General features: G+C 40.8%; 1 protein-coding gene across 4 annotated transcripts; it reads left to right on the forward strand.

Moving 5' to 3' along the window:
- The first annotated feature begins 3194 nt into the window (after window positions 1–3194).
- nipsnap3a (nipsnap homolog 3A (C. elegans)) lies at window positions 3195–24591 on the forward strand. Of its 4 annotated transcripts, XM_043715579.2 has the most exons (8): window positions 3197–3489; window positions 3720–3818; window positions 13146–13353; window positions 14098–14256; window positions 17484–17633; window positions 17798–17842; window positions 21524–21610; window positions 24332–24591. In XM_043715579.2, exons 1-8 carry the CDS (start codon window positions 3406–3408, stop codon window positions 24406–24408), a joined length of 909 nt encoding a protein of 302 aa, XP_043571514.2. In that variant the 5' UTR covers window positions 3197–3405; the 3' UTR covers window positions 24409–24591. The 4 variants fall into 4 exon arrangements, with proteins under 4 accessions (XP_087852448.1, XP_043571514.2, XP_087852454.1 ...); XM_087996322.1 differs by lacking the exon at window positions 3720–3818 and having other exon boundaries at window positions 3195–3489; XM_043715588.2 differs by lacking the exon at window positions 17798–17842 and having other exon boundaries at window positions 3199–3489.
- The last annotated feature ends 2671 nt before the right edge of the window (window positions 24592–27262 follow it).

Here is a 27262-nt window from a genome sequence, read left to right on the forward strand (position 1 = left end):
GACATTGCCCTTTTAGATGATGGTGGTTGTCAGTTTGGAAGATGCTGTTGAATGAGAGTTGGTGAATTTCTTCAGTGTCTCTAAAGCTAGTACATATTGTTTTCACTGAGCATTAGTGGTTCCGGGAGTGGATTCTGGATGTGCTGCCAATCAAGTGGGCTGCTTTGTCCAGGATGGTGTCAAATTTCTTGAGTGTTGTTGGAACTGTGCTTATGCAAGCAAGTGAGTATTTCATCACACTCCTGACTTGTGCCTTGTTAATGAAAGACCAGCTTTGAAAAGGCCAGAATTGAGTTAATACAATTACTTGCTTCTGACCACAATATTAACATGGCTAGTTCAAATCAGTTTCTGGTCAAGGACACCATTCAGGATGATATGATTCGGAGATGCCGGTGTTGGACTGGGGTGTTCAAAGTTAAAAATCACACAACACCAGGTTATAGTCCAACAGGTTTAATTGGAAGCACACTAGTGAGTTAATTCAGTAATAGTAATTCCAATGAATGTAAAGGGGTGATGATAAGATTCTGTTTTTTGCTGAAGATGGTCATCGCCTTGTATTTATGTGACACAAATAGTTTTTGCCACTTATCAGCCCAAACCTGGATATTGTCCAAATCTTGCTAGATTTAGACCTGGTCTAAATTCAGTATCTGAGGAGTCACAAATGATGCTGAACATTGTGCAAACATCCCATTGCCATTGTGGGTGAGGTTGAGCATCAAATTTCATTTGCACAGTGTCGCAGGCTGAGGATGGAGAGGTCAGAATGGGAGTAGGACAAACAATTAAAATGACAGCTCTCTGGAAATTCAGGGTCAAGCTTGCAGACTGAAATGTTATTCTGCAGATAAAGTTGTCACTTGATGAGCATTGAATAAAAGAAATTGAATAGAAATAGAATAGCATAGGCTCACAATTTGTTGTCACTTGTATTTATGAAAATACAATGAGATGTGTATAAGTTGCCATAATTCAGTGTCATTTTAATTACACAAGTTATAGAAAGAAATAATTGAGAAAAAGTTAGGATAAAGTTCACCTTTTGTTCCCTCCAAGGCAATTTGGGTTTATAGAGTGCCTATGAGACACCACAGCTGAAACCTTCTAAAGCCGTCAGAGCAAGGATTTCTAGACCGGACCCTCCAGTCGCTACCTCCAAAGCTGACACCAAAGCCACTGCATCGCTGCCATAGTTAGAAGGAACAGACCGGACCTACCAAGTCACCAATACTGAAGCCATTGCTCAAGCCATCTTCAGTTGCAATGCCACATTGCTGCCACAGCCACAGGGAACAAACCAGAACCACCATGCCACCACCACTATAGCCTCAGCCCCAGGGGAAATGGACCAGACCCAACAACAAATGAAGCCATTGGAAAAACCACCGCTAAGACCATGAGGAATGGACATCCAGATCCTCCCCGCTGCTGCTGCCACAACAGGTCCTTGTAACCGCCTTTCTCCACCACAGCCTGAGAAACAAAGGTGAACTTTGATACAAAAGAGAAATGAAGAAATGACAAAAGAAAACAGAAAAAATAAAAAAACAAAGAAGCATGTGATCGGCCAGGTAAGCAGGAATGTAGATGCATGGAGCCTGAACACTTCCAACCCTGACATCACTGCCATCTTTAATTGGCTGAAAGGTTTGTTCAGTTTCATCACTGTTTAACCTGAAAGGAAGAGAGGGCAAGATTTGCCAAGGAGCAGCAATCTCAAGCAAATTGCTACTCTGTTCCTTCTTTTTAATGAAACAACATGGCTTTGAATCTCGGTCAGGGAATTCCAATCAGGGTCCTTCAGAGATGCAGAACTGTACTTCCATTTTGATAGTTCTCTCGTAGAACACAGCTGTCAGGAGATGGCAAACCATGGATTGTTTCACAGCAGTCAGTTGCTGTATTCTGCAATTTAAAGATCCAGACAACCACTGACAGCTGTCATCAAATGGTAAGTACTCAGAATCCCTACAGTGTGGAAAGAGGCCATTTGGCCCAACAAGTCCACACTGACCCTCTGAAGAGTAATCCACCCAGACCCATTCCCCTAACCTATTAGTTTACATTTACCTCTAACTAATGCACCTAACCTACACATCCCTGAACACTATGGGCAATTTAGAATGGTCATTTTACCTAAAATACACATCTTTGGAGTGTGGGAGGAAACCTACGCAGACACGGGGAGAATGTGCAAACTCCACAGTCACCCGAGGCTGGAATCAAACCCGGGGCCTGGTGCTGTGAGGCAGCAGTGCTAACCATTGAGCCACTGTACCATCATATATAAAGTAAAAAGTGTGACCTTAAGGTGCTAGAAAAGTAGGGTGCAAGTTAGTAGAGTAAGTAGAGCGAAGAGTCCTGAGGGAGGTGGGTGTTAAGGTTCTGGATGGACAGGGGTGAAGGTGGCAGTGGGTTGGATGCCAGATGGGTGAAGGGTTGTCAGGTATGGAAGGAAGGAAGTAGCATGCCCAGTGGCAGGATGAAGCAGTGTTTGGTGCAAAGCATGGGAAGGGGAAGCATGACCAGTGGTGGTACAGGGTGGAGGTTTGTAGTTGAAGGGTCAGATATAGAACAGGGCTAGGACGTTGCATGCCCAATAGCAGGTAAAGGCAATCAGCTGCAGTTAGGGAAAAAGGAGATTGGATGTGGAATTGCTCAATGGAATCTTCAAGTTCCCAAATATTCCCTTTGAGTGTGCCACAATGGAGTTTTGTGAGGTTCCCACCTCCCCTCCCATCTATACTAGAATAACAACTGTCTGGCCAGTGGAAAATTCGGGCAGAGCATTTGGTGCCCCAGACATGGTCGGTGGGGGAGGGGGGAGATGAATAAAAGATGTTTATCTCACAACAAGTAGGAATACTAACTGTATTTCTCCTCGACAATTTTTGTGCTCTGTTAAGTGTTTGCAACAATCTGTGCATTTGGATTTCCACAGCACCAGTTGTATTATTTAATATTTCACTTCTAGAGACACTGCAGAGAAATGATAAAACTAAATGCAAATCTTCTCAGGAATTTCATTCTTTTTTCTAGCGTTAAATTCCCCCGCACTACGAAACTCACGCTCACAAACAAAAAGTGCACGTCCGACTGTAACATGTAAAGGAACTGTAATCCACAAGAGGGTGCAATGATGTGCATTTGGTATCCTGAACTCGTGCGGCTACCGTACGAGGTTGGGGTGGGCTACATGAACTGTGTTTTGACCTGGTCAGTGCCTGGCTGTTTGCTTGGAACGTACACTGGAAGTCGCCGAGTTCCACCGAATTGTCTTGACGTTCGAACCCATTGTTGCAACGTTCCAAAATATTGTCTTGACGTTCGAACCCATTGTTGCAACGTTCCAACATATTGTCGTAACGTTCCAGCTCCTGTTGTCCGTGTACCACTGTCATGTACAATCTAAGGAATATACTGAGCAGAATCTATGCGGCAGCTCCAAAATCTCTCTCCTACCCTAGTAACCTAGGACAGCAGGTAAGAAAAACGGAACAGCTGAAACAAGGGGAAGGGGTCGAGTCCTGGTTATTTTGAAATCTTTTGACTTCGAGACTTAACCTTACTTAAAAGAATATTTTGCGACTAATTTCGACTTGTGTTTTCGGAATTTTGTGTAATATTGGCATGCTTTTCCGAGACAGACCCAACGGCTTTCTTTAAAAATGGGCTTGTTGATTTGTGAAATTGACGTTGAGAATTATTTGTAGGCTCGGGAAAAGTTACTCCAAGTGGCATGCAGTGAAGCACGTCAGCAATGGTGCTGGAGCAGTGGAACCGGACCAGCCCCACTGGAATGTAAGCCCTTGGTAAGGGAGAGTGTTGGAAGAATACCTTGCACATAAAAGACTCAACCGTCAGGACCAGTGAGTGAGATCAGTTGATCAAAGCTTATAAGGCAAACTGGCAGTTCAGTTGCAGATGGTATCTGTTAAAATAAGATATCAGATATTTTTGATGATTTTTAATATGACCAAGATATTGAAATAATTTAAAGTTTTGGACCTGGAAAGTTCAGTGCGTCAGCTTTAAAGGAAAGTGGTAATTTGAATTGAGGAAGTATAACAATTGAGCAAATTAAAGTAAATATCTGTATAATTAAACGAAATAATTTTTAAAAAACTGCAGATGCCTGAAATCCGAATCAAAATTAGAAATTGCTGGGAAAACTCAGCTGGTCTGGCAGCATTTATGGAGAGAGAGTTCATGTTTTGGGTCTGGTGACCCTTCAGAAGAAGAATCGTCAAAATGCTTTCTCTCCACAGATGCTGCCAGACCTGAGTTTTTCCAGCAAATTCTGATTTTGTTTAAAACTTGTAAGATTTCTTACTTTTATTTTGCCTATTTTTTTTCTAATCAACTTGTTCAGAAATTTTATTACATACCTCTGGGACTGGTGGTACTGAACTGGGCCTCCTGATCCAGGAGTACTGATGTTACCAGAAGTACTTGATAACCAGTGAACGAGAAGGTGGTGGTGCAGTAGTTATGACACTGGACTAATCCAGAACCCAGGCTAATCATCTGGCAGTGTAGGTTCAAATCCCACCATGGCGGCTGATGGACATTATATTTGATCAATAGAATGTGCCAACAAACTCTCAGTAATGATGGCCATAAATACTATCACTTGCTGTAATTTAGGCAGGGAAATCTCTCTTCTTTATCTGGGTCTGGATTCACACAATGTGTTTGACTCTTAATTGTTCTCTGAAGTGTACTACCAGCTATTTAATTCAGGGAGATTCTGTTCTTTTTTATTTGTTCCATTGAAGCTAGGTGCTGCTCACTAAACCAGCATCTGATGCTCTGGAAAAGGTGGTAGCAAATTGTCTTCTTGAACTGCTGTAGACCTCTGGGTGTAGGGACACTCAATCAATGTTTAGATTAGATTAGATTCCCTACAGTATGGGAACAGGCCCTTTGGCCCAACAATTCCACACTGACCCTCCGAAGAGCAACCCACCCAGATCCATTCCCCTACATTCACCCCTGACTAATGCACCTAACACTACGGACTAAACATTGACCCAGCGACAATGTTGCTCTGTTGATGTATATGTTGTTCCACAAATCTGGCAGACACCAGTTTCTGTACAATGGTAGATGCTTTATTCTCGGACAACTGGTGAGAGATTCTCAATGTCCCCAAAAGTTGTTGTGCATCTACTTGTGGTGACACTTCTCCACGAATCTCAGATGTACACACAAAGGCAGTTTTTTTTATAGGAATAAAACAAAAGGTCTATAAGTCACATGGTTGATTGCATTACATTGTTTAAGATGAGCAATTATAATTTTACAAGGCCTGGTGAATGTTGGTGTCCTGTGATAACGAGTGAATGGATTACAGGGACTGATTATCGTGTTCTTCGTGATCATGTGTTGATGGGAAGAAATTAAAACAGAAGGGTTTTGCCTGTTCTCAATGGGGGATTCACATACCTATCCTAATACGGAAGGAAAGCAAGATAATGGGAGCAGGAAGCACTTTAAAGGGTTGTGGCCAAGGCTGTCAGTCTTGTCTGAGGAGGACAAACACCTTTGCCTGAGGCTGCAAAGGAATCCACAGAGACGGGTCCAGTGCATTCCTTCTCTAAGATCCAGTCAGCTTCCTCCCTACTGAGAGGTTGTGTCTATTCAGTAAGAGGACAGACATGCAAATGATACTGCAGTGAGTCTCTTTGGTTGTGGAATGTTTAACCCTTGACTCCCCTGTATGCCTTGAAAGATAAGTTAAACATGGAACTGATCCCTTTGGGGCTTTCTAACTCCCTCAGCCCTTGTCCATTTACATAGATATCCAATTTTGATAACCTGCGGTCACAGGTTTAGAAGGTGCTGTTGGAGGAACTTGGTGAGTTACTGCAGTACATCTTGAAGGTGTATATAATCTTTAATCATTGCATTGTCCTTGGGTGAGGCTGTGCCCTTGCTCAGGATCAATAGAGACTGCTGGGTGCGAGGCATTTGGTAACTTTACCTTCTACTGGTTCTGAAGACATGTAGCTAAATTTGCAGGTAACACAAAGATAAGTGAGAAAGCATGTTGTGAAGAGGATGTGTTGAAGGAGCAGATTTCCGTGGATAGGTTGAGTGAGTAAGCAAAGGTCTGGCAGATGGAGTATAATGTGGAAAAAGTTGGTAAGTTGGTTTCTCGTACCATTGGCAGTAGTGAAAATTGCAATTATTTTTGAGGTTTTTTTGTATCCTGATTTTTTTTTTCCTATCACAATTTTTTTCTGGTTGCTTTTCCTTCCTGAGACAGAGAGAATGCCCAGCCCATGTTCACTACTGTAACCTTAGTTTCATTCCTGCCTGCCAAACGCAACTCCGTGAAGTACAAGTTTAAATGTCGGTTCCATCTCCCAACATCGAAAATTTTCTAACTGTTATGAATCCAAATACGATGTGAATGCCATTTCACATTTCTTCAGTGGGTCTATTATTTTCATTTCCTTGGGGAATATGTTAATTTCTGCTTGGCTGTCTTTTGCTTTATTATATTAAGGAGATCTGGCCAACCTGCGGTGTTTTGGTCCATTTATTTAAAATAAACTGTTTTAGCCTGTATTTTATAACATGACATCAGCACTGTGCTTAACATTGAAGCTTCTTTGTCCAGGGTCCTATCATGTGATCTAGTACAACGCTATTCTCATTTAGATAATTGCAATTAACCCTTTACTTCCCTGAATCTCTAACACTTTATTGACCTCTTCCTGCCTCCTGGTTGGAGGCACTTTATCCCAGTTCCCCTCCCAAACATAAGCCTTTAGCTGACAGAAATAAGTGCTGCAGTGATTTCAATCTCTCCGATTTTGTTCTCAACTCTGTTTTCCAAGTTTTCACTTGATCTCTATAATTTTTTTCCAAACTTGGCTCTACTCCTCCTCCTAGCAAAGGAAGCAGCATTTGTAGTAGCTTTCTTTCATGACAATTGTTATCATGCAAACTGATGTTACTGCTGGACATGTCCGATTGCAAAATGATATCTGGCTTGAATGTGCTCATTTTGTTAATGTGGCCTTTCATTGATACGCAAGCGCATATTTAACAATAAAATAGGAGATTATTATACAAGGGAAAAATAAAATAAATAATTCCATAGAACACAGTTTAAAAGATTTCAACTGCTGACAGAACAAAATTCCCATCTGTTTTCCAACACCATCACTTTACAATTAATCAAAGTCCAGAGAAATTATCTTTCCCTATCAAATCTGTTGTTTGAGTAAACTAGTTATTTTCAGTTTTGGACCTGTGAGCTGCAAAGCCTTTTCTCTTCACCACTTGCACAACTGAGAGCTTAGACTTCCTCAGTCCTTTAATAACCTGTCAAGTTCTGACCAAGCACTCCTGGTCTGGAATTTGCACAAACAACACTCTTTGCGCTTTCCCAACCACTAATTAGATGTGCTTACACTTCAGTGACCCATAAACTGGCAATCTGTCATTTCCCACATGGCCTTGAATACAGTCATCTTATTTCCTCAGTTCCTCTTATTTGGCCAGTTGCGTGGACTTTGGTGAAATGTTAGTGAATTCTTTAACGATATCAAAGGTTCTGACTACATGGTGATCCCAAATTAATTTCTTTTAGGGATCCATACTTCTAACTTTCAGCTGATCAAGGTAAATAATTTATGAACAAACATACACTCTCGTCCTCATCTTTCAGCACATCTGTCGAATTTCACTTTTTCAATAAATGGATTTCTTCCAAAGGCTATCAAAAACTTTCATAATGTCTTAATTTGTCGCAAAGTTAAAAATCACACAACCCCAGGTTATAGTCCAACAAGTTTATTTGGAAGTACTAGCTCTTGGAGTGCTGTACCTTCATCAGGTAGCTGTGGAGCAGGATCATAAGACACAGAACTTATAGCAAAAGATCACAGTGTCATATAACTGAAACGTGATATTGAACAAACCTAGATCGCTGTTAAGTCTTTCATCTTTTAGAATGGGTAGCAGATTTTGGCTCATTAATATGTAAATCCCAGAACTACTTTTCTCAAGTTAACTTAAGGTTTTATTTAAAAAAAACATCTCAGCTCAGACGATGTATTAAAGGTGTGATGTTAGAGTCTGTCTGTATCCCAATCTTGAATCAGACTGGTTCTGTTTCCAAAGTAGGAATTTATAAAATGTTACATGGATTGACTGCCTGCAGATTTTACTCAAAAAGTGCACAATAGAATGTATCTGCAAATACAATTCTGCAAATGCACATTGTCACAGTTTTGTTGGGGACCTACATCAGTAATATGTCATCGGCACTACATAGCTTCATGAATAACAGTGACCCGTTCCTTGTGGAGTTATTCTGCTAATCTTGAAGCAGTTTTGTGTCTGGTAACCTTTCACTTTCACTCTTGACTTCAGCCCTTTCACAAGTTCAAATCACTCTGATATGGTTAATGACTTTTCTTTTCCCCCCCAAGGTTTCTCTTGTCATTTCACATGCTCGTCGGCATCTTATTTGCTTTTTTTTAGTCGCTGGCCATCTTCCTTTCTCTGGGCTTGTTCTGTATCAACCTTATTGCCTTTGTTAACCTTCTACATTTTAGCAGTGGAGGATAGGGAGCAAATTCTTACCTTATCAGCAACACTCACATCTCATCAAAGAAAGAAGGACATGTGGTTGTTCCAGTAATGCAAAACAATAACGAATTTATTCAAGGACCCAAAAATGACAACAAATCATGTTTTGTGGAAGGAACTGTTAATATTCAGTCTTTGCTCACCAGAAACCCCTCGAATCTACAAATGTGGTTAAATCCATGCTCTTACTTTGGGTTTTATTCCAATTAGTTTAGTTCTCCAGACCTGCTTGTGGCTCTTTGATTAAAAATCTTTTGGAAGCCCAAAATCACTAACAACCACATTGCCTTTGTTGGCTATCCCCTAATTTATTGGAAAAACGCAACTAAATTAATTAAAAGCTATTTGATGTTTTAGCAAATCTCTTAATTAATTTACAGTTCTCTCAGTGACTCTTAGGGTTTCCCTGTTTATCACCACAGATGCATCTTTTCTGATTTTCATGGCTTAATCAATTTTAAGTACAGCCAGCCATTCTAACAGCACTTTTTTTTTTAATCAATTCTTTAGCTTGTTAAGATTCTCAACTTCTACTTATCTCATAACATTTCGGCATTATCTCCCTCCCTAAATAATAATTTAGCACCATAGCCATGCCTTCTGTTTCTGTCTGTTGATCTTTTTGGCCCCTGATCAGCCCAACCCATTTACCATTTACATGATAATAGAATACTTTGATAGCTATCCCTTTGCCTGATTACCTTTTCAAATTTTCGAGGAGAAAGTGAGGTCTGCAAGATGCTGGAGATCAAAGTTAAAACTTTATTGCTGGAACAGCACAGCAGGTCAGGCAGCATCCAGGGAACAGGAGATTCGACGTTTCGGGCACAGGCACAGGAATGAAGAAGGGCCTGTGCCCGAAACGTCGAATCTCCTGTTCCCTGGATGCTGCCTGACCTGCTGTGCTGTTCCAGCAATAAAGTTTCAACTACCTTTTCAAATTTCCAGACAAAGACCCAGGTTCAACCGCTTGACATACAATAGCATTATGTGTACAATCACTAAATTCCCCACTATCAACATTGTGGCGTTACCATTGACCAGAAATATGGTCTAACCATAGAAACACTATGGTTACAAGTGCTGGTCAAAGACTAGGTTATTGAGGTGCCCTTTGACTCTCCAAACCATTTCCTCTATATAGAAAACACAAGCCAGAAGTGTGATGGAATACTTTACACTTATTTGGATGGGTCCAGCTTCAACACTTGAAGCTCACCTCCATCTAGGAGAAAGGTTGCTTGATTAACGCCCCAACTATCATCCTCAACATTTTCTCCCTCTGCACTGATGTATCATGTCTATAATGTGTACCATTTACAAGGCGCAGTGCAGCGACGCAACCTTGGACAGTGCTTTTAGTACCTGTCACGCCTTAGCATCTAAAAGGACAAGTATAGTAGATGCATGGGACCATCACTATGTGCAAGTTCCCATCAAGCCACACACCACCCGGACTAGGAAATACATCAGCATTCCTTCACTGACACTAAGGTGAAATCCTAGAATTCCCTGTTACAGCACTGTGCATCTTGACCACAGGAACAGCAGCAGTTTTAGAAATGGAGCATATTTTTGAAGATTCATGTGTTCAATCGGCTCAACCTGTCAGACTGCCACATGCTTCCGTTTAATATAACGCAAGGGTGTTAGAAGCATAATACCTTGGATCAATTAGGAAATTGATCAAAACTTGCAATCTGAATGCTAAGCCAGCAATGCCAGTGAAAGGTCTTAAGATTCCTTTCTAATAAAAATACACTAGGTAAAAACAATGACTGCAGATGCTGGAAACCAGAGTCTAGATTAGAGTGGTGCTGGAAAAGCACAGCAGTTCAGGCAGCATCCGAGGAATAGTAATAAAAATACAATTTTATGTTTAGATGTATTGAAATTGAGATGGAGATGAAGTAGTATTTCTAAACAACTTGAATGTGTGAAGGTAGTATGGTTTTAAGAGGGATATTTTGTTCTGCCTTTTTCTTTGAAGCCAGGTTTTAAGCCACAGGTGCCAAGTTGTCTCTTTGATGCCAATAAAATAAGCTTACAAAGTAGCTTGTGAGGCCTTGGTTTTTATTTATGAAGTTAGCCAGGGACCCAGGTTTGATTCTATCCTCAGGCAACTGTGTGGAGTTGCACATTCTCCCTGTGTCTGCATGGGATTCCTCACGCAATCCAAAGATATGCGGGTTAGGTAAATTGGCTATAATAAGTTGCCCATATTATTCTGGGATATGTAGGTTAGATGCATTAGTCAGAGGTAAAATGTAGGATACGGGAATGGGTCTGGGTGAGTTACTCTTCGGGGGGTCGGTGTGAACTTGTTGGACCGAAGGGCCTATTTCCACACTGTAGGTATTCTGATTTCTATGAATGGGTGGAGTCAGATTCCCACAGAACCAGGATTTTAGTTTAGCTTTCAGCCTGTTGGGGTTTTGAAGTTGGTTGTAGAAGCTGCCGTACATCTCTCGGCTACAGCCAAAAGCTTGAGTCCTTTCTCTCTGGCAGAAGTTTCTCTTGGTGTTCTTTTCTCCTAGATTGGAGAAACATAATATGAGAGAATCTATTTTACTAAACTTGCCTTTGCCAAAGGTGTGTTTATTGTTTGTTACTATATTGGAGCAGTAGCTGTTTAGTTTTTAAATAATCTATTCTTCTGTCAAGTTTTCCAATAGAATTAAAGTTTGTTTGTATTTTGTTTTGTTTGTATTTTAACTGGGTGTAAGAGTAAAGTTTATTTTGCTTAAAGCCAAGTGGTGAGACCAATTGAAGTACATCTGGAACACAGCACCTTATACTTGCCTTTAAATAAGATAAAAGTTAGGGTCCAGGTGATGTCCTTCATATATTTGAATGGGATTTAGTCTGGTCCATAACAAATATCAGGGCTGTGATTGAATAGTCGTTGTTAATTGTTCAGATTGAATCTCAAACTTTAGTGTTTCACTGCCATTGCCTTTTTGATAAGATGCACATTAAATCAGTAGTGTAAACTGATTTGATTGACAAATAAATATGAAATTGGGCCGTGGAGGGGGTCGTTATGGCCGACTGCCTGTACCTCTTCCGCGGGTATATCAGAGCCCAGGTGTCCCTGGAGAAGGAGCATGCGGTGTCCACCAACACTCAAGACTTTCAGGGAGAGGTGGGCACTGCAGGGTGTGGAGTGCATTATTTTGCCCTCCAACTCTATTTTGATTTAATCCCTGCCCTCCCCTTCACTGTTTGATCACACAGCATTGCCCTTTGGTGTGAAGGGCACTGCTTGTCACTGGCCACTTGGGTGTTTCCTTTCTTCCTGGTGGTGGGAATTGAATAAAGATTTGTACACCTGTTGTTTTTCACTGTGTCTCACACCTGCACACGCACAACATGGGTGCTGGGGTAAATATAAGCACTACTGCCTGACTGCGGTGGTGTGGGGGTTTAGAAAAAAAAACACGAGATGTACAATCTCTTCAGTTTAGGGACTGACTCTGTGCTGGCTGGGCCACAGTCAGTGTGTTATTGCTGTTGTTGGTTTCTGCTTTTTTTAAGGGGAAACAAAAAAAAATGTAATCACCTTCAATACATGTGAGTAACATCTGCTTGTATAAGCTGTTAAGAATAAAATATAACTTCTGTGAAGCTGCACACAAGTGATATAAAGTTTTTTTTTAATTAACTCATGGAATGTGGACTTCACTGGCTGGCCAGTATTTATTCCCTGTCCTTAGTTGCCCTTGAGAAAGTGGTGGTGAGCTGCCTGTTTGAACTGCTGCAGACCTTGTGCTGTACATAGACCCACAATGTCATTAGGAAGAGAATTCCAGGATTTTGACCCAGCAATGGCGAAGGGACAGCAATATATTTCCAAGTCAGGATGGTGTCTGACTTGAAGGGTGGTGGTGTTCCCATGTATCTGCTGTCCTTGTTCTTCTAAGTAGAAGTGGTCGAGGGATTGGAAGGTGCTCTCTGTGGATCTTGGGTGAAATTCTACAGTGCATCGTGTAGATAGTACACATTGCTGCTACTGAGCATTAGTGGTGGAGGGAATGGATGTTTGTAGATGTAGTGCCAATCAAGTGTGCTGCTTTATCTTGGTGTCAAGCTTTTTTAAATAGAGGAAGTTGGGTATTGTGAAGCTGAATTAACTAGACACCCCTTCAGAGCACTACAGTGGAGTGTGGGTGTATTAGAGATATCATGATGTAAGTCGGCTGTATTTGTATTACAGAGTTCACCATGAGTGTTGCTTCATATAGATGAAAGGCACATTTCCTGCTCTACTGGGCATTAGTGAACTGGATGAGTTTTTGTGACAATTGATGATGGTTTCACAAGCAATTCCAGATTTGATTTATTGAGTTTATTTCCACCAGCTGTCATGGTTTGTCTGGGTCTCTGGAGAATTAATCTGGTGACATTACCACTGTACCACCATCTTCAGTGTTAATGGACACGAAGCTGATGTGACATGAAGGTCTGTTGTTGAAAATAAAACGGGATATTTCCATGCAAATGTCAATATTCCATTCTCTCACTTCCAGAGATCTATAGGCACTTCCACAGGAGGCAATCAGCTCAATGGCACTTTTTATGAATTCCGCAATTACATCATACAACCTGGGAAGGTGGCTGACTTTATGAAGCTTACAAGTGATTTTATCCACCTACGTACAGCCCATTCTGAACTAGTCGGGTACTGGTCTGTGGAAATTGGGTGTCTGAATGAAGTCTTTCATATTTGGAAATATGGTAAGAAAAGAATACCAAAGAGATTTTTATTCAAATAGTCTGTTTTAATCTTTACTCGGAAGGAGAAATTGCCATAAGGGATCAATGGCAGAATGTATATTGTATCGGAGCACTGAAGGAAATAGGCATGCGTGTGTTTCCCAGCCTTCCACTCTGCTGACTTCTTATCCTGAAGGGTGGTAATAGGGAACTCTGACTTGCTTGTCTTCTCCATGGGCATGTCAGAGGGACTTTTAACACCTTGTCTGAAAAGCAGCTCTGCTGGACTGTGAACTACAGTGCTACCTTGGTGCCTTCCCTCCAGTGTCAGTCTTGTTTTTGTGCTGAATCCCTGGTATAGGACTTCACCTCCAGAGCCCTGTTATTCAGTGGCCAGTGTGCTACCCACTGGCTAACGCTGAAACAGAATTGGTGCAACTGGCTTGAGGGGCTGAGTGGCTTGATCTTGTTCTTACCTTCAAAATCATTTAGTAAGTAGTTTGGAAATACACTGCAATGCCTTTTTCCAGAGTCATAAGTGATATTTTTAGGAGCTATACCACCATTTATGTGGAGCTGCAAACTAGGAGCTGTGAGGATGAGCTTGTGTGTAAATGTTGCAGTTTGTTTCGACCATTTATGGTTGTCATATTTAATGTGATTATTTGTAATATTCATTGTACAGGTCCCTCCACTTGCAGTGTCTAAAGCTTGTACTATTAGCACATACGAATGATGGACTATTTCAGATCATCTTTTCCTTAGGCAGTTACAAGGAACGGTCAGCAGTACGAGAAGCCCTGGCAACCAATAAAGACTGGCAACAAAATTATATCTCAAAAATGCTGCCGATGCTGCTTAATCAAACCAATGAGATTGTCTACATGGTGCCCTGGGCGGAGTTGGGCGAAGCACCGAAAAAAGGCAAGCATGTTCACCCATCTGTGCTGTTTCACATTCAAGGCTGAAGATTGACACCCAACAATTTAACCGGTTCAACCAGACCCCTTGGGTCTCAAGCCTTTTTTTGTAAAATGTCAACAGTCAATGAGGCATTGAGCAATTAAGGCTGTGTGTTTGTGTAGTCAGTTACCGGTGTGTAAAGGTTGGAAGTGTAGTGACATGAAATGTCTAACTTGCGGTTTTGAGTCCCAAATTGACATAGTGATCAATTTTATTTTGTGCTAACCAGGTTGAATGGATTTAAGGTGCTGTAAGCACTGATTTTCTAGACAAACCATGCAATATATTCTGTGTATTATATGTTTATTGGTTTAATGAGATTTCCAGGAATTACAAGTACCATTGTTATCCAAATGTAATACAGCAGCCCTTTACTAGAAGTTGTGGTTGTAATCCTGAAAATCATAACCTTAAATGAAACAGCTAAAATATTCATAGGCTCCCACAGGATTAAATGCTAAAATCAGATTTGGATTTATTTGGACATATCCCGTTCAGAAAAAAATGCAAGGCATAGGTTGAAATAGTATACCAGACATTTGTGGCACTGTGCATTCCCAGTTTAAATAATTTGCAAAATGAAATACATCACTAAATATGAAAGAAATGCAAATACAATGTCAGTGCAATGCTCTTTGATTCAGTAAATCACCATCTAGTGCAAAAGGTTGATCAGTGCAGGCAACAACTCCTTGCAGCAACCAATCTCTACCACTAGATGCTGCCCAGGTTTTCTATGCAAGTTCAGAATGGAAGCCAGGAACAAGATGAGGAGAGTCACAGATGTACAGCATGGAAACAGACCCTTCGGTCCAATTTGTTCATGCCATCCCTAACCTAATCTAGTCCCATTTGCCAGCACTTGGCCCATAACCCCCTCAAACCCATTCTATTCATATACCCATCCAGATGCCTTTAAGTGTTGTAATTGTACCAGCCTCCACCACTTCCTTTGGCAGCTCATTCCATATACACATCACTCTCTGTGTGAAAGAGATGCTGCCCTTCAGTTATGGACTCTTTCTACCCCCCTGCTTCTTCACTATCCTATCTACCTGATACTCCACTTTCAAGGAGCAATGAACCTGCACTCCACGGTCTTTTTGTTCAGCAACACTCCCAGGACATAATCATTAAGTGTATAAGTCCTGCACTGATTTGCCTTTCCAAAATACAGCATCTCACGTTCATCTAAATTAAACTCCATCTGCCATTCCTCTGCCCACTGACCATTGATCAAGATCTCATTGTAATCTGAGGTAACTTTCTTCTCTGTCCACTACACCTCCAATTTTGGTGTCATCTATAAACTTACTAACTATACCTCCTATGTTCACATCCAAATCATTTATATAAATGACGAAAAGCAGTGGACCCAGCACTGATCCTTCTGGCACACCATTGGCCTCCTGTCTGAAAAGCAACCTTCCATCACCACCCTCTGTCCTCTGTAGGCAAATGGTTAGTTCTCCTTGTATTCCATGTGATCTAACCTTGCTAACCAGTCCACCATGAGGAACCTTTGTTGAATGCCTTACTGAAGTCCACATTGATCACATCCAACACTCTGTCCATATCAATCCTCTTTGTTACTTCTTCAAAAAACTCAATCAAGTTCAATAGTCACGACTTCCTGTGCAGAAAGCCATGTTGACTATCCTTAATCAGACCTTGCTTTTCCAAATGCATGTAAATCCTATCCCGCAAGATTCCCTCCAATAACTTGCCCACTACTGATATCAGGCTCATCGGTCTGTAGTTCCCTGACTTTTCCTTACCACCTTGCTTAAATAGTGGTAGCTTCCGGCACCTCACCTGTGACTATCAATGATACAAATATCTCAGTAAGGGGCCCAACAATCACTTCCCTAGCTTACCACAGAGCTCTGGGGTACACCTGATCAGGTCCTGGGGATTTTTACATCTTCTATGCGTTTAAGAAATCCAGCATCACCGCCTCTGTAATATGGACACTTTTCAAGATGTCACCATCTATTCCCCCCCCATTCTGTATCTTCCATGTCCTTCTCCACAGTAAACACTGATACAAAATACTCCGTTAACATCTTTGCCATCTCCTGCAGTTCCGCACCTGTGCTGCCTTGTTGATCCTAATCCCTCCCTAGTTACCCTTTTGTCCTCCAATGTATTCATAAAATCCCTTTTAGATTTTCCTCAACCCTATTTGCCAAAACTATCTCATGTCCCCGTTTTGCCCTGCTGATTTCCCTCTTGGGAGTGGGGGGCGTGTTTTGCCAGTGGTGACTTTCCCATGTATCTGCTGCCCTTGTCCTTGTAGATAGTAGTCATTGTTTTGGAAGATGCTATCGGAGGAGCCTTGATGAGTTATTCTAGTGCATACCTTGGATAGCGCATATTGCTGCCACATTGGTGAAGGGTATGAATACTGAATAGGGTGCCAGTCAAATAGGCTGCTTTGTGCTGGATGACATCGAGCTGCAAGTGTTGATTGAACTGCGCTCATTGAGGCAAGTGGAAAATATTCCATCACAGAATTGACTTGAGTGTTGTAGGTGGTGGGCAGGCATTTGGGGGTTAAACTCTGGCCACAGAATTCCATGCCTTGGACTTGCTGGTTCAGTCACAGTATGTAAATATCTGGTCGAGTTAAGTTACTGGTCAATGATCACCCCCAAGTTATTGATAAGGGAGGGATTCAGTGGTGGCAATGTCATTGAACATCAAGCGATAATTAGATTCTGTCTTATTGGAGATGTTCACTGTGTGGCTCTTGTCTGGTATGGAATCCCAGCTATCAAACTCTCTTACTAACATCTATATAATACAACTGTGTTTCGATAGATGAGATTTTATTTGATGAAATGAACTCTTGACACTTCTATTTGGTGTACATCATTCTGGTTTGCTTGGATTTTGAATTCTAGAAAGGAATCCATGGGTCAATGTGCATATTGTGGAAATCTCCAGAAATATTCCAACTTTATCTTAAATAGCATCTTGTAAAAGTTCAGCATTATCTTGATTAGATACTTAATTGTCTGGATACAAAACCATGGACCCCTTTGGTGCATGTTTTACATAGTTATCTGTAGAAAGGAGCACATTGTTCTGGTGTTTTGTCTCTGTACTGTAAAATTCTCTGTAATACATTGTTTGCAATTATTCAGTGTTTCCCTTTCTCTTTCAATGTATCTAACTCCAAATAGGTGTATATGAGTTGGTCAGTTACCAGATGATACCAGGTGGGCCTGTTGTATGGGGGAAAGCCTTCCAGAAAGCAGTCAGCGCGCACAACAATGTGGGTTATTGCACACTAATTGGGGTATTCCACAGTGAATTTGGCCACCTCAACAAAGGTAAGACCTGTGTTTTAAGCTGAAGACTATTCACAGTGGAGTAATCCTGCATAATTATTCATTTGAGAGTGATTTATTCCATATTCTCATGTGTATTCCCAAAAATTAGATCCATCATTTCTGTCATTTGTACTTTCTGTAATACTCAATATTTTCAATTTGAGATTTCACAGAAACCAAGATTCATCAGTCAGACCTGACTTGCACGGGTAAGGCAATGAGATGACTGTGAGTACAAAATTGCTCAATGTTTAACATTGTGCTGCACTTTTAATACTCGGAGAGCAAGTTCAGGCTGTGAAGTTGTTCAACGGCAATTTCAATCATCCCTTTGGTGCAGCAAAACATTGACTAAACATGGTTTAGAGAGGGAAAGGGATTTAGAAGAAAGATGCACGAGAAGAGAGGTTTTTGAGCAGACTTTTATGAGTGGGCGAAGAGAAGTGCTGAGATCTTTAGAGCGGGTGCTTAGAGGCTTTGCCACCAGTGGAATTTTAATGTTTATAAAATAACTTCTATTGAGGTAGAAAGGCACTGGATTTAACATACTGCAGTTAAACAAATCTTTATCCCTCGGGGCCATCTATCTTTCGGGATTTTGGAATTTTTCGGATAAAGGCTTAAATGACATGTTCATAGTAAAATAAGGAAAAAAAAACTGAACAGCAGACCTACCCTTGATTACTACGAGCACTGAGACAGAATTGATGCCTGCCAGTGCTGGGCCACGCCGCCATGTCACGTCTGAGTGACGTGGGTCAAGTGGGTGTGGAGTTAATTGTTTACATGCCGAACAACCTCGTTAACGAGAAAGAAACTTCAAAAAAACATTTCAGATTTTGGAGCTTTTCAGATTTCGGGTAAAGGAATGTCTACCTGTACTAGAGCTAATTGCCCATGGTGTTAAAGTAACACAAAACGAGCAGCTTCAAGGATCCTGGGGCCTCTCTTTCCTGTTTGAACATCAGAATAGAGCCAGGACTGAGTTCCTTGTGGGTGATTTTCTAGTGCTATTCAGAAGGGGTTAAAGTAATTCAGCAGGGGTGCGGGTAGCACAAGACCATATTCAAATGTAATATCCGGGTGCGCAAAATATTTGGAGAGATAGAGAGTACTAGAACAGAGAATAGTAAACTAATAGAGTCTGAGTAAGGGAGAAAGTAATGACATTTAAATTGGGATCACATTGCATGCATGGGGTGTTTTTTCGACACATTGTTATTTGGGGTTATGATGTGGTGATATGGGACGTCTGACTCGCGGGAAACCAAGTCAGAATGTTAAATATTCCTGATTACAATATGTTCTGATAAAACAGGATAGGAAGAAAAGGAGGGGATTGTCATTTTTGGTGAAGAAGATCATTGCAGTACTGGAGAAAGAGCATGATTCAAAGGGTTCAAGGACAAACTTCATGCAGCTGAAGAATAAAAAGGGTGCAGTTACATTGCTTGGTTTGATATAAATTCTTCAGCTAGTAGGAAGGAGATAGAGGAGCAAATCTGCATGACAGAGTAATTATAGTGGGGGACTTCAATAACCTGTATGCCAATAAGATATTGCTAGTGTAAGGGGCAATGAGAGACGAGCATTCCCAGACAGAGTCCAGGGCAATTTCATAGAGGATTGTGTTCAGTCCAACAAAAGGAACATTGGAAAATAAGTGAGCTAGGTGAACTGAGCACAAAATTGGCAGAGTAATGGTTAATTTTTCAGACTGGAAGAAGGTTTGCAATGGAATATTTTGGGACCAGTGTTGTATCCTTGCTTTTCGTTATCTATAAGAATGATCTAGATTGTGATGTACAGGGGAATATTTTAATGTGTGCTGATTTTACAAGATTTGGGAGAATTGTAAACTAGAGAGAACCTTGTATTCTTTCATGTCTTAGAGTCATTCAGAATGGGTGGATAAGTGGCACATGAAGTTCAGTGTGGGGAAACCTCTGAGGTGACACTTGTTTTTCGATACCAAGAAAATAGGGAGAGAGCGAAAGATATATAAAATATCAGGAACTATTCTAAAGAATGTGCAGGAGCAAAAGATCTGGGAGTAAATGTGCACAAGTCATTAAATCTGTTAGGCCAGGTAGAGGGAGCTGTTAACAAAACATACAGTATTTTAGGTGTCATCAAAAGAGCATAAAGTACAAGAACAGAAGGGTTATGATGAACTTGTATAGGAGACTGGTTAGGCCTCACCTGGAGTATTGTGTGTAATTGTTTATATCACTGAAAGTGCAGAACAGGATAATGAGAAATTTCAGTTATGAAGATGTATTAGAGAAGTTGACAATCTTTTCCTAGAAAGGAAATTTGTTGCAAGTTCACAAACTCTTGAGGATCTGGACAGAGAAGGTGGGGATGAACTGTTCCTGCTTCTAAAAGGATTGAGAACCAGACGGTGCCATTTTAAAGTCTTTTGCAAAAGAAGCAAATGTGAAGTCAGAAAACTTTATACACATAGCAGGTGGGTTGGGTTTGGTGTGCACACTGAGTGGAAGTGTGGTGGAAGTAGGTTCAATCAAGACATTCAGAAGGATATTAGATGATTGGTCAATTTTAACTAATGCGCAGGACTGCGGCAGGAGGTGGGCACTAAGAATGCTCAGAGCTTGTACACGCACACTGGGCTGAATGGCGTCCTTTGTGCATTGAAACAGTTCTGATTGTCTGACCAGACTCTGGGCCCAGTTCCATGCAGGCACACCAGTATCCAAACAAGATGTGCATCACAATGAGCACAGAAGTAGCCATGTTTAGGAAGCATTGTGTGTTCTGTCAATGAGCGCTACCTGAAGAAGCTGATTAGAAAATGTTGATTTTGCTTTAGACTACTCCTTACATTTGATGGCAAAGGAACTTGAGTGCCACCAGATTTTGTGCAATCGAAAGACAGATTTGATTAATAATGTTATGACTCACTGGTGTAGTGCACTGTAAGTAGAGTCCTGGTGTTCCCTGAGTCATACCAAACGTTAGATTTTACAAAGGCCACTCTGAACCGTACTCCAATTTACCTGACTTTCATACCCAGGTTGATTGACAGCACAGGCAACAATTCTGCACTGAATAAGAATTATTATTTATTACAACTAATGAAGCAATAAGCTATTGGTGTATAACACTGCAAGCTAAAACTCTAATCTCCTCATAAGCTCCGAGTTACGCCAATGCAGATAAACAAGTACAGAAAATAGATTACTGGTGGAATTGGAAAAAGGTGTGAACTCGGTTCAGTGGTTTCTGCTTTCTGATTCTGATGTTGAGATGATCATCTTCAACTAGCTAGACCCTTGGTGTTCAGTTGTCTTTCTCTGAATGCCTCTACTAGTTTATAAGAGGCACAGAGTGGATGGTTCACTTGTAAATTGTCTCTGATTTATCAATTCAAAGGTCACAATTTATAGTAATGGCTGCAGGAAAGGTAACTGGTTTGCTTCAAGTTTAAATTGAGCTTTCCTACTGCAGAGATCAAGCAGCTTTTGCTGAGGAGAACAACAGCACGTAATTCAATGTCTTTCTCACTGTGTCTCTGTACCTTGTTTCCGACTCAAACCTGCTCAGCTGAGAGCCACACAGCTTCATTTGTAAAAAAAAAATTCCTTGGCTTCTGATGTCTGCCCCTTCAGCCATCTGAATCAGCCACTAAAACAGAATTCCTGGTAGCTGTTGCATTCCTGACTGTGAAGTTATGCAGCCATTCTGGTAAATCCCTGCTTTTAAAGACAACAGTAAAAAGGATACAGCTCATACAATAGCTTCTATTGAATAAACATTTGAGCACTTCCCATAATCCTTCAGAACCCAACATCACCTCCTCTTCAGTGCTAGTACTTCTTCACCCTCCCAGTCAGCAATTGCTCTAATTTTCCGCTGTTCGTTCACAGTCCATTCCCTTTGGTGGCATGAGGATGGGGATCAACGAGCATCTGGAAGACGCAGAGCGCATGAAGATGTCAGAGTGGTGGCAGCAGGTAAGGTCGTCTTGTGAGAATATAGGAATAGATTGCTGGTTGTTTGAATTGCATGGCTTTAAAGTTGTGCTTTTATGTGGTGGCTTCTCATGGTGTGGAATGCTTCTGGTAGTTTTGATGTTTTTAAAATTAATGCATGGGGTGTTCATGTTGCTGGCTGGGCTAGCATTTATTGCCCATCCTCTAATTGCCCTGTGAAAGTGGTGAGTTGCATTCATGATCCACTCCAGTGCATTTGATGTACATACACCCATAGTGATGTTTAGGATGGAGTTCCAGGATTTGGACCCAGCAAGACTAAAGGAACAGCAATATATTTCCAAGTCACGATGGTGAGTGTATTGGAAGTGAGCTTGCAGATGTCGGTACTCCCATATTTCTTCAGGAGGGAATTGGTCATGGGTTTAGAAGATACATTCTAAGGAGCCTTGGTGAATTTCCCTAGTGCATCTTATCATAGTAGATATTGCAGTTACTAAGCATCAGTGGTGGATGGAGTGGATGTTTGTCCATCTGTTTCCAATAAATTGAGCTGCTTTGGGCTAATTGGTTTCAGGCTTCTTGAGTGGTGTTGGAGCTACACCCATCCAGGAAAGCGGGGAGTGTTCCATCACACTCCTAACTTGGAACTGGGCGTTGTAGGTGGTGGATAGGCTTTGAGAATCGAGAGTGTGGTACTGGAAAAGCGCAGCAGGTCAGGCAGTATCTAAGGAGTTGGCAAATTGACGTTTCGGGCAGAAGCCCTTCATCAAGAATCATAAGCCCTGATGAAGGGCTTATGCCCGAAACATCAATTTTCCGAATCCTTGGATGCAGCCTGACCTGCTGTGCTTTTCCAGTACCACACTCTCGACTCTGATCTCCAGCATCGGCAGTCCTCACTTTCTCCCGGATATGCTTTCATAGTCAGGAAGTGAGTTATTTGCTGTCGGATTAATCGCCTCTGACCTGCCCTTGTAGCTGCTTAATTTATATTGCTAGTCCACTCAGTTTCTGGTCAGTGGTAACCACCAGGAGGTTGATAGAGGAGACTCTTCTAGGAGATCGCTAAAGCCATCTAGTATGGTGTGAATGTCACTCGCCACTTGTCAGATCAAGTCCATATCTTGTTCATATCTTTGGATGTGGACTCCCTCAAGGGTTGAGAAGTTGTGATTTTTGCTAAATGTTTCACAGTTAACAGTGAACATCCCCACTTCTGGCCCAATGAAGGAAAGCCATTGATGAAGCAGTTGAAGGTGGTTGAACCACAAAAACTATCCTGATGAACTCCGATGATATTCTGGAGTCGAGATGACTGACTTTCAACAACCATAACTCCTTTGTGTGGTATGATTCCAACCAGTGGGGAGTTTCCCCCTGATTCGTATTGACTCCAGCTTTGCTATCTTTCCTTGATGTCTCACTCTGTCAAATGATATCAAGAGCAGTGTCACTAATCTCCCTTCTGGAATTCACCTCTTTTGACCCTGTTTGAACCAAACTCTGTCATCTGGGTGGCCCTGGCCGAATCCAAACTGAGCATCAATGAGTGATTGTCCTCTTCCCTGGTATGGATCTATACAGCCTATGTAGTCTGGGGTGGTCGAGGAAAACCACTGGATATTCTAATAAAAAGAGACTCTCATCTTAAACAAGATGGTGTAAAATGCACAAATTCTGTTGGTATGGTGGATGTTGTACAGAGTGAGAGAGACTTGAGGGAAGAAACGATGGATTCTCCAAAGCATTGTGGTGGAAGGCTGCATTATCAGATCAGCTACATAAGAAATTTGGGCTTTCCGCTTGCGCCCACTGTTTTCAACCCCAAATCCTCTTACCAGGTGAACCAGCACTTTATATATCCTCCTTTCAATCTAGTCTGTTGTATTTTCTGAGCACAATGGGGTGAAGTCTACACTGGGGAGACTCAGTTGCAGACTGGGAACACACTTTGCAGAACCTCGCCACCACCTGTTTCCCCCCGCCCAGGCCTGTCATTCTAATTTACCCCTCAGCACTAGCACCAACATTTTTGTCCTTGCCCTGTTGCACTGCCCCAGTGAAGCTCAAGATAAGTTTGAAGAACAACACCTCAGCATGCTGTGTGGGAATTGGTTGTGGCTTTTAAATGCTAGTTAGTGTGAAATAAAGGTGGGGCTCAGTGCACATGTGCTACCACTGACATCTTTGTGCCCAGTATGTGGTAACATCAGCACTTCACATGCAGCCACACCCTGAAGCCTGTTTCATCCAGCTGACATCATCAGTTCCAACTGTGCCTGTGTGAAGGCCAGTTTGGAGTAAACACTTTGTTATTAAATTCTGTGTAATATGTGTCTTGTGAGCTCTTAATACTAAGTTTCTATACAGAATTCCTTAAATGTTTGGATTCCTGGTGCAAACACTTCTTGCCATGTGGACTGCAAATATCTTTGTTACACCTCATATAGATACAGTTGCCACTATTTTACATACTTCTGGAACTGGCAGGCCTCTTGAATCAGAGGTACAATTGTCTCTCTAAATTAGTAGTGAAAGCCAGAAAAGTAGGTGCATTTAGAAATGTGTAAAACTTTTTTTTGCTATCTCCTGATTTAATAATTGTTTCAGTGCATGCATTTTAATGGTATCTGCTTGACAGACTATGCACATCATATTGGACCAGTGTTGTAACATTCAGTGATAATTTTGAAATGATACAGAATGCTATTGCACTTTTGTTTTGTTTTTGCTTTACAGTGAGGGATAGTGCCTCATACCTGGTGTCACAGACTAACAAGCTTCTACTTCCAACTTCATTTTCACCTCTGAAATGATTCCACAGACTGAAACACTGATGGTTGTGCTTTCTTTCCTTTGAATGGCACCTGTGATACAAGTAATCCCTTTGAAATCAAGCCGTGTTGGGTTGTGATAGTGGTCACTGGCCAGAGCTAGTTTTATTTTGTACTCTTTAATGGCTGAACTGCTTGGAATAAAACATATAACTTTAAATCTGTTGTCTGATGTTAAATGTTTGAATTTATTGCAACATTTGTATACTTTTATCCTCTGTTTCCATTTCTCATGAGTTTAATTACTTAATACAGCAGTATACAGTCAGTCAGTGTGTTTGAGGTGGTAGTGACATTTGAGTGTTTCCAGGCTCCTGTCCAAAATCGCAGCGTGGTCACCGAAGAAAGTTATTCCTCCAGCACAATGTAATAAGTGGATAGTAGTTTTTTTAACACACATTTTGTGTGCAATGAGTCAGTGTTTAAAACATTGGTGTTTCCAGGCCTGATTGATGAATAAATCACCTAATCACTCACTCCTGGTCACCACCTAGCATTGTGTTACTTCGCACCCTTCCGTAAGTAAATTGTACAACATAAAATGTTTTGAAAATTGTTCTCTTTAAGGCTTAAGATTACTTCATAAATAGTGGCAGATAATCTATCTGAATAAACTTATTTTTCTTCTAAAGTAATTTCTGTAAGCTCCAGAATTGGCAAACTTTGATTAACATAGCTCACAGATCAGCGATAATGTCATTGAAATGTGCTTAAGGGACTAAACAGTCTCCTGTATCTATGCTGCTGAAACAGGTGGTGATGAGATGAATGGTCTAAATACGAGAAAACTGAAAAAAGACAGCTTGTAATTTTACGTATTAGTTTACTTGGCAATTATTCAGACTTTTCATGAAAGTAGAGAAAAGTAAGAAATATAGACAAAAATAGAAATTGCTGGAAAAGCTTAGCCGGTCTGGCAACCTCCACAGAGGTTGCCAGACTTGCTGAGCTTTTTCAGCAAATTTTATTTTTGTTGCTGATTCCCAGCATGCACAGCTCTATCAATGTTTTGTTTAAAAGTATGAAGTATTTTGATAACGCAAGGAAATTTCAACTTCAGAAGAAAAGGAACTGAGTTGGGAAGTTTCTCGAAGAACAAGATTATAGATGACCACTGTCAGATTGTAGGGTGCACATGAGGTTTTTCTGACTATGTATTAATTTAATTTTAGAGCACGTTTTGCACTTTGAACATTCTTTGAACATGTTCGTGGCTCAGAAACTCATTGTCGTGCTACCAGATTCTTTTCTTCTGTGATAATGTAAACTATTCTGCTGCAGATTTGTATTTTCCATCTAATGTGTATTTAATTACAAATAGTACATTTCATTAAAATATACCCTGTGCAAGAGTTATGCTCTATACTCGCTGCTATAACTGAAAGATTATCTGGCAGAGGACGTTTCACTGTGGCTAACTAATAGATTAACTGTCAGTAAAAATCATTTAAACAAACAATAGTAACAATTAATTTGAAAATGGCTGTATGAATAACAATAGCACATGTTGAAGCCTAGTATTGCACAACATAGACTCATTGAGATATACTGCACGCAAACAGACCCTTTGGTTGAAATTGCCCATGCCAAACAGAGATCTGAAATTAATCCAGTCTTATTTGCCAGCACCTGCCCCATATCCCTCCAAATCCTTCCTATTCATATTCCCATCCAGATGCCTTTTAATTGTTGTAATTGTACCAGCCTCTTTTATGTTGCTTCATAAATAGTGACGATGATCTGTGGGTCTCTCGGTTCCACCATCGGTCAATAAACGCACCTATAAACAACTCTGTCTAACATCCAAACAATCGTTTATTGTGTGTTACAGTGCTGGGTTGGCAGATTCTTGGAAAACTTCTTGGCAGTCAAAATAATCCAACAGAGTTTGTGTAACGTTTATAAACATTATTCATCATCATGGAGCATGTTCGCAAAGTAACAACCTGAAGAAGTGCTTATGCCCGAAACGTTGATTCTCCTGCTCCTTGGATGCTGCCTGACCTGCTGCGCTTTTCCAGCAACACATTTTTCAGCTCTGATCTCCAGCATCTGCAGTCCTCACTTCCTCATAGTAACAACCAATCAATACATGATATCACTTCATGGGTAGTTGCTTGAACTAATGATATTGATTAAGTCATAATGGTTTATGTCACCTTTACAAAGATTCACAGCTTGCAAAATGTGGTTTAGTATTTTCTCATCCATTTTCTACTACATGCTGGTGGTTTTAGTGGTTAGTTATTTATATAGCTTTAGAGACGAGCTGCAGGTAGTCACGTAGGTACGGCGAACCATTTAGTCTCGATCTGCAATTTAGAATTAAATGTTACTTTCAATCTAATTTAGCAATACGGAAGCTATTTTGTGCAGCTCCTTTATCCATTTTGTCCTACCTCCCAGAGGCCCATATTCTCAGTGACAGGGGTTCTTGATGATCTGTCTGAATAAATGATCCTATTGAATGTTAGAAGATTGATTGCAATAATGTCCTACAACTTTATATATAAGAAATGTTTCTTCAACTAATTCCTGGCTCTAATTTTTTGTCTCATCTCCTAGACTTAGGCTCTCCATTTTTCTCTGAACTGATTCTGATGCATTTACATTTGACCTTAACATAAGGAGAACGATACTGTACAAAGTACTCCAGATAAGCATGAAGCAGTACAAAACTAAACAGTAAATTTTCTCTTTAATGTGACCTGTGAAGATTAAGGATATTAATAAGTTTTACCAGTAAAATTCACCTTGATACCTGCCTGAGTTATTGAAGATGGTTAATTAATATTGTCTATAGCGACCATTAGCATCAGATTTTTTTTTTTGCTGA

This window comes from Chiloscyllium plagiosum, unplaced genomic scaffold (assembly GCF_037043375.1).
Source record: "Chiloscyllium plagiosum isolate Xiang-an unplaced genomic scaffold, Cpla_swu_hap1 HiC_scaffold_2, whole genome shotgun sequence".
Classification (NCBI taxonomy): domain Eukaryota; kingdom Metazoa; phylum Chordata; class Chondrichthyes; order Orectolobiformes; family Hemiscylliidae; genus Chiloscyllium; species Chiloscyllium plagiosum.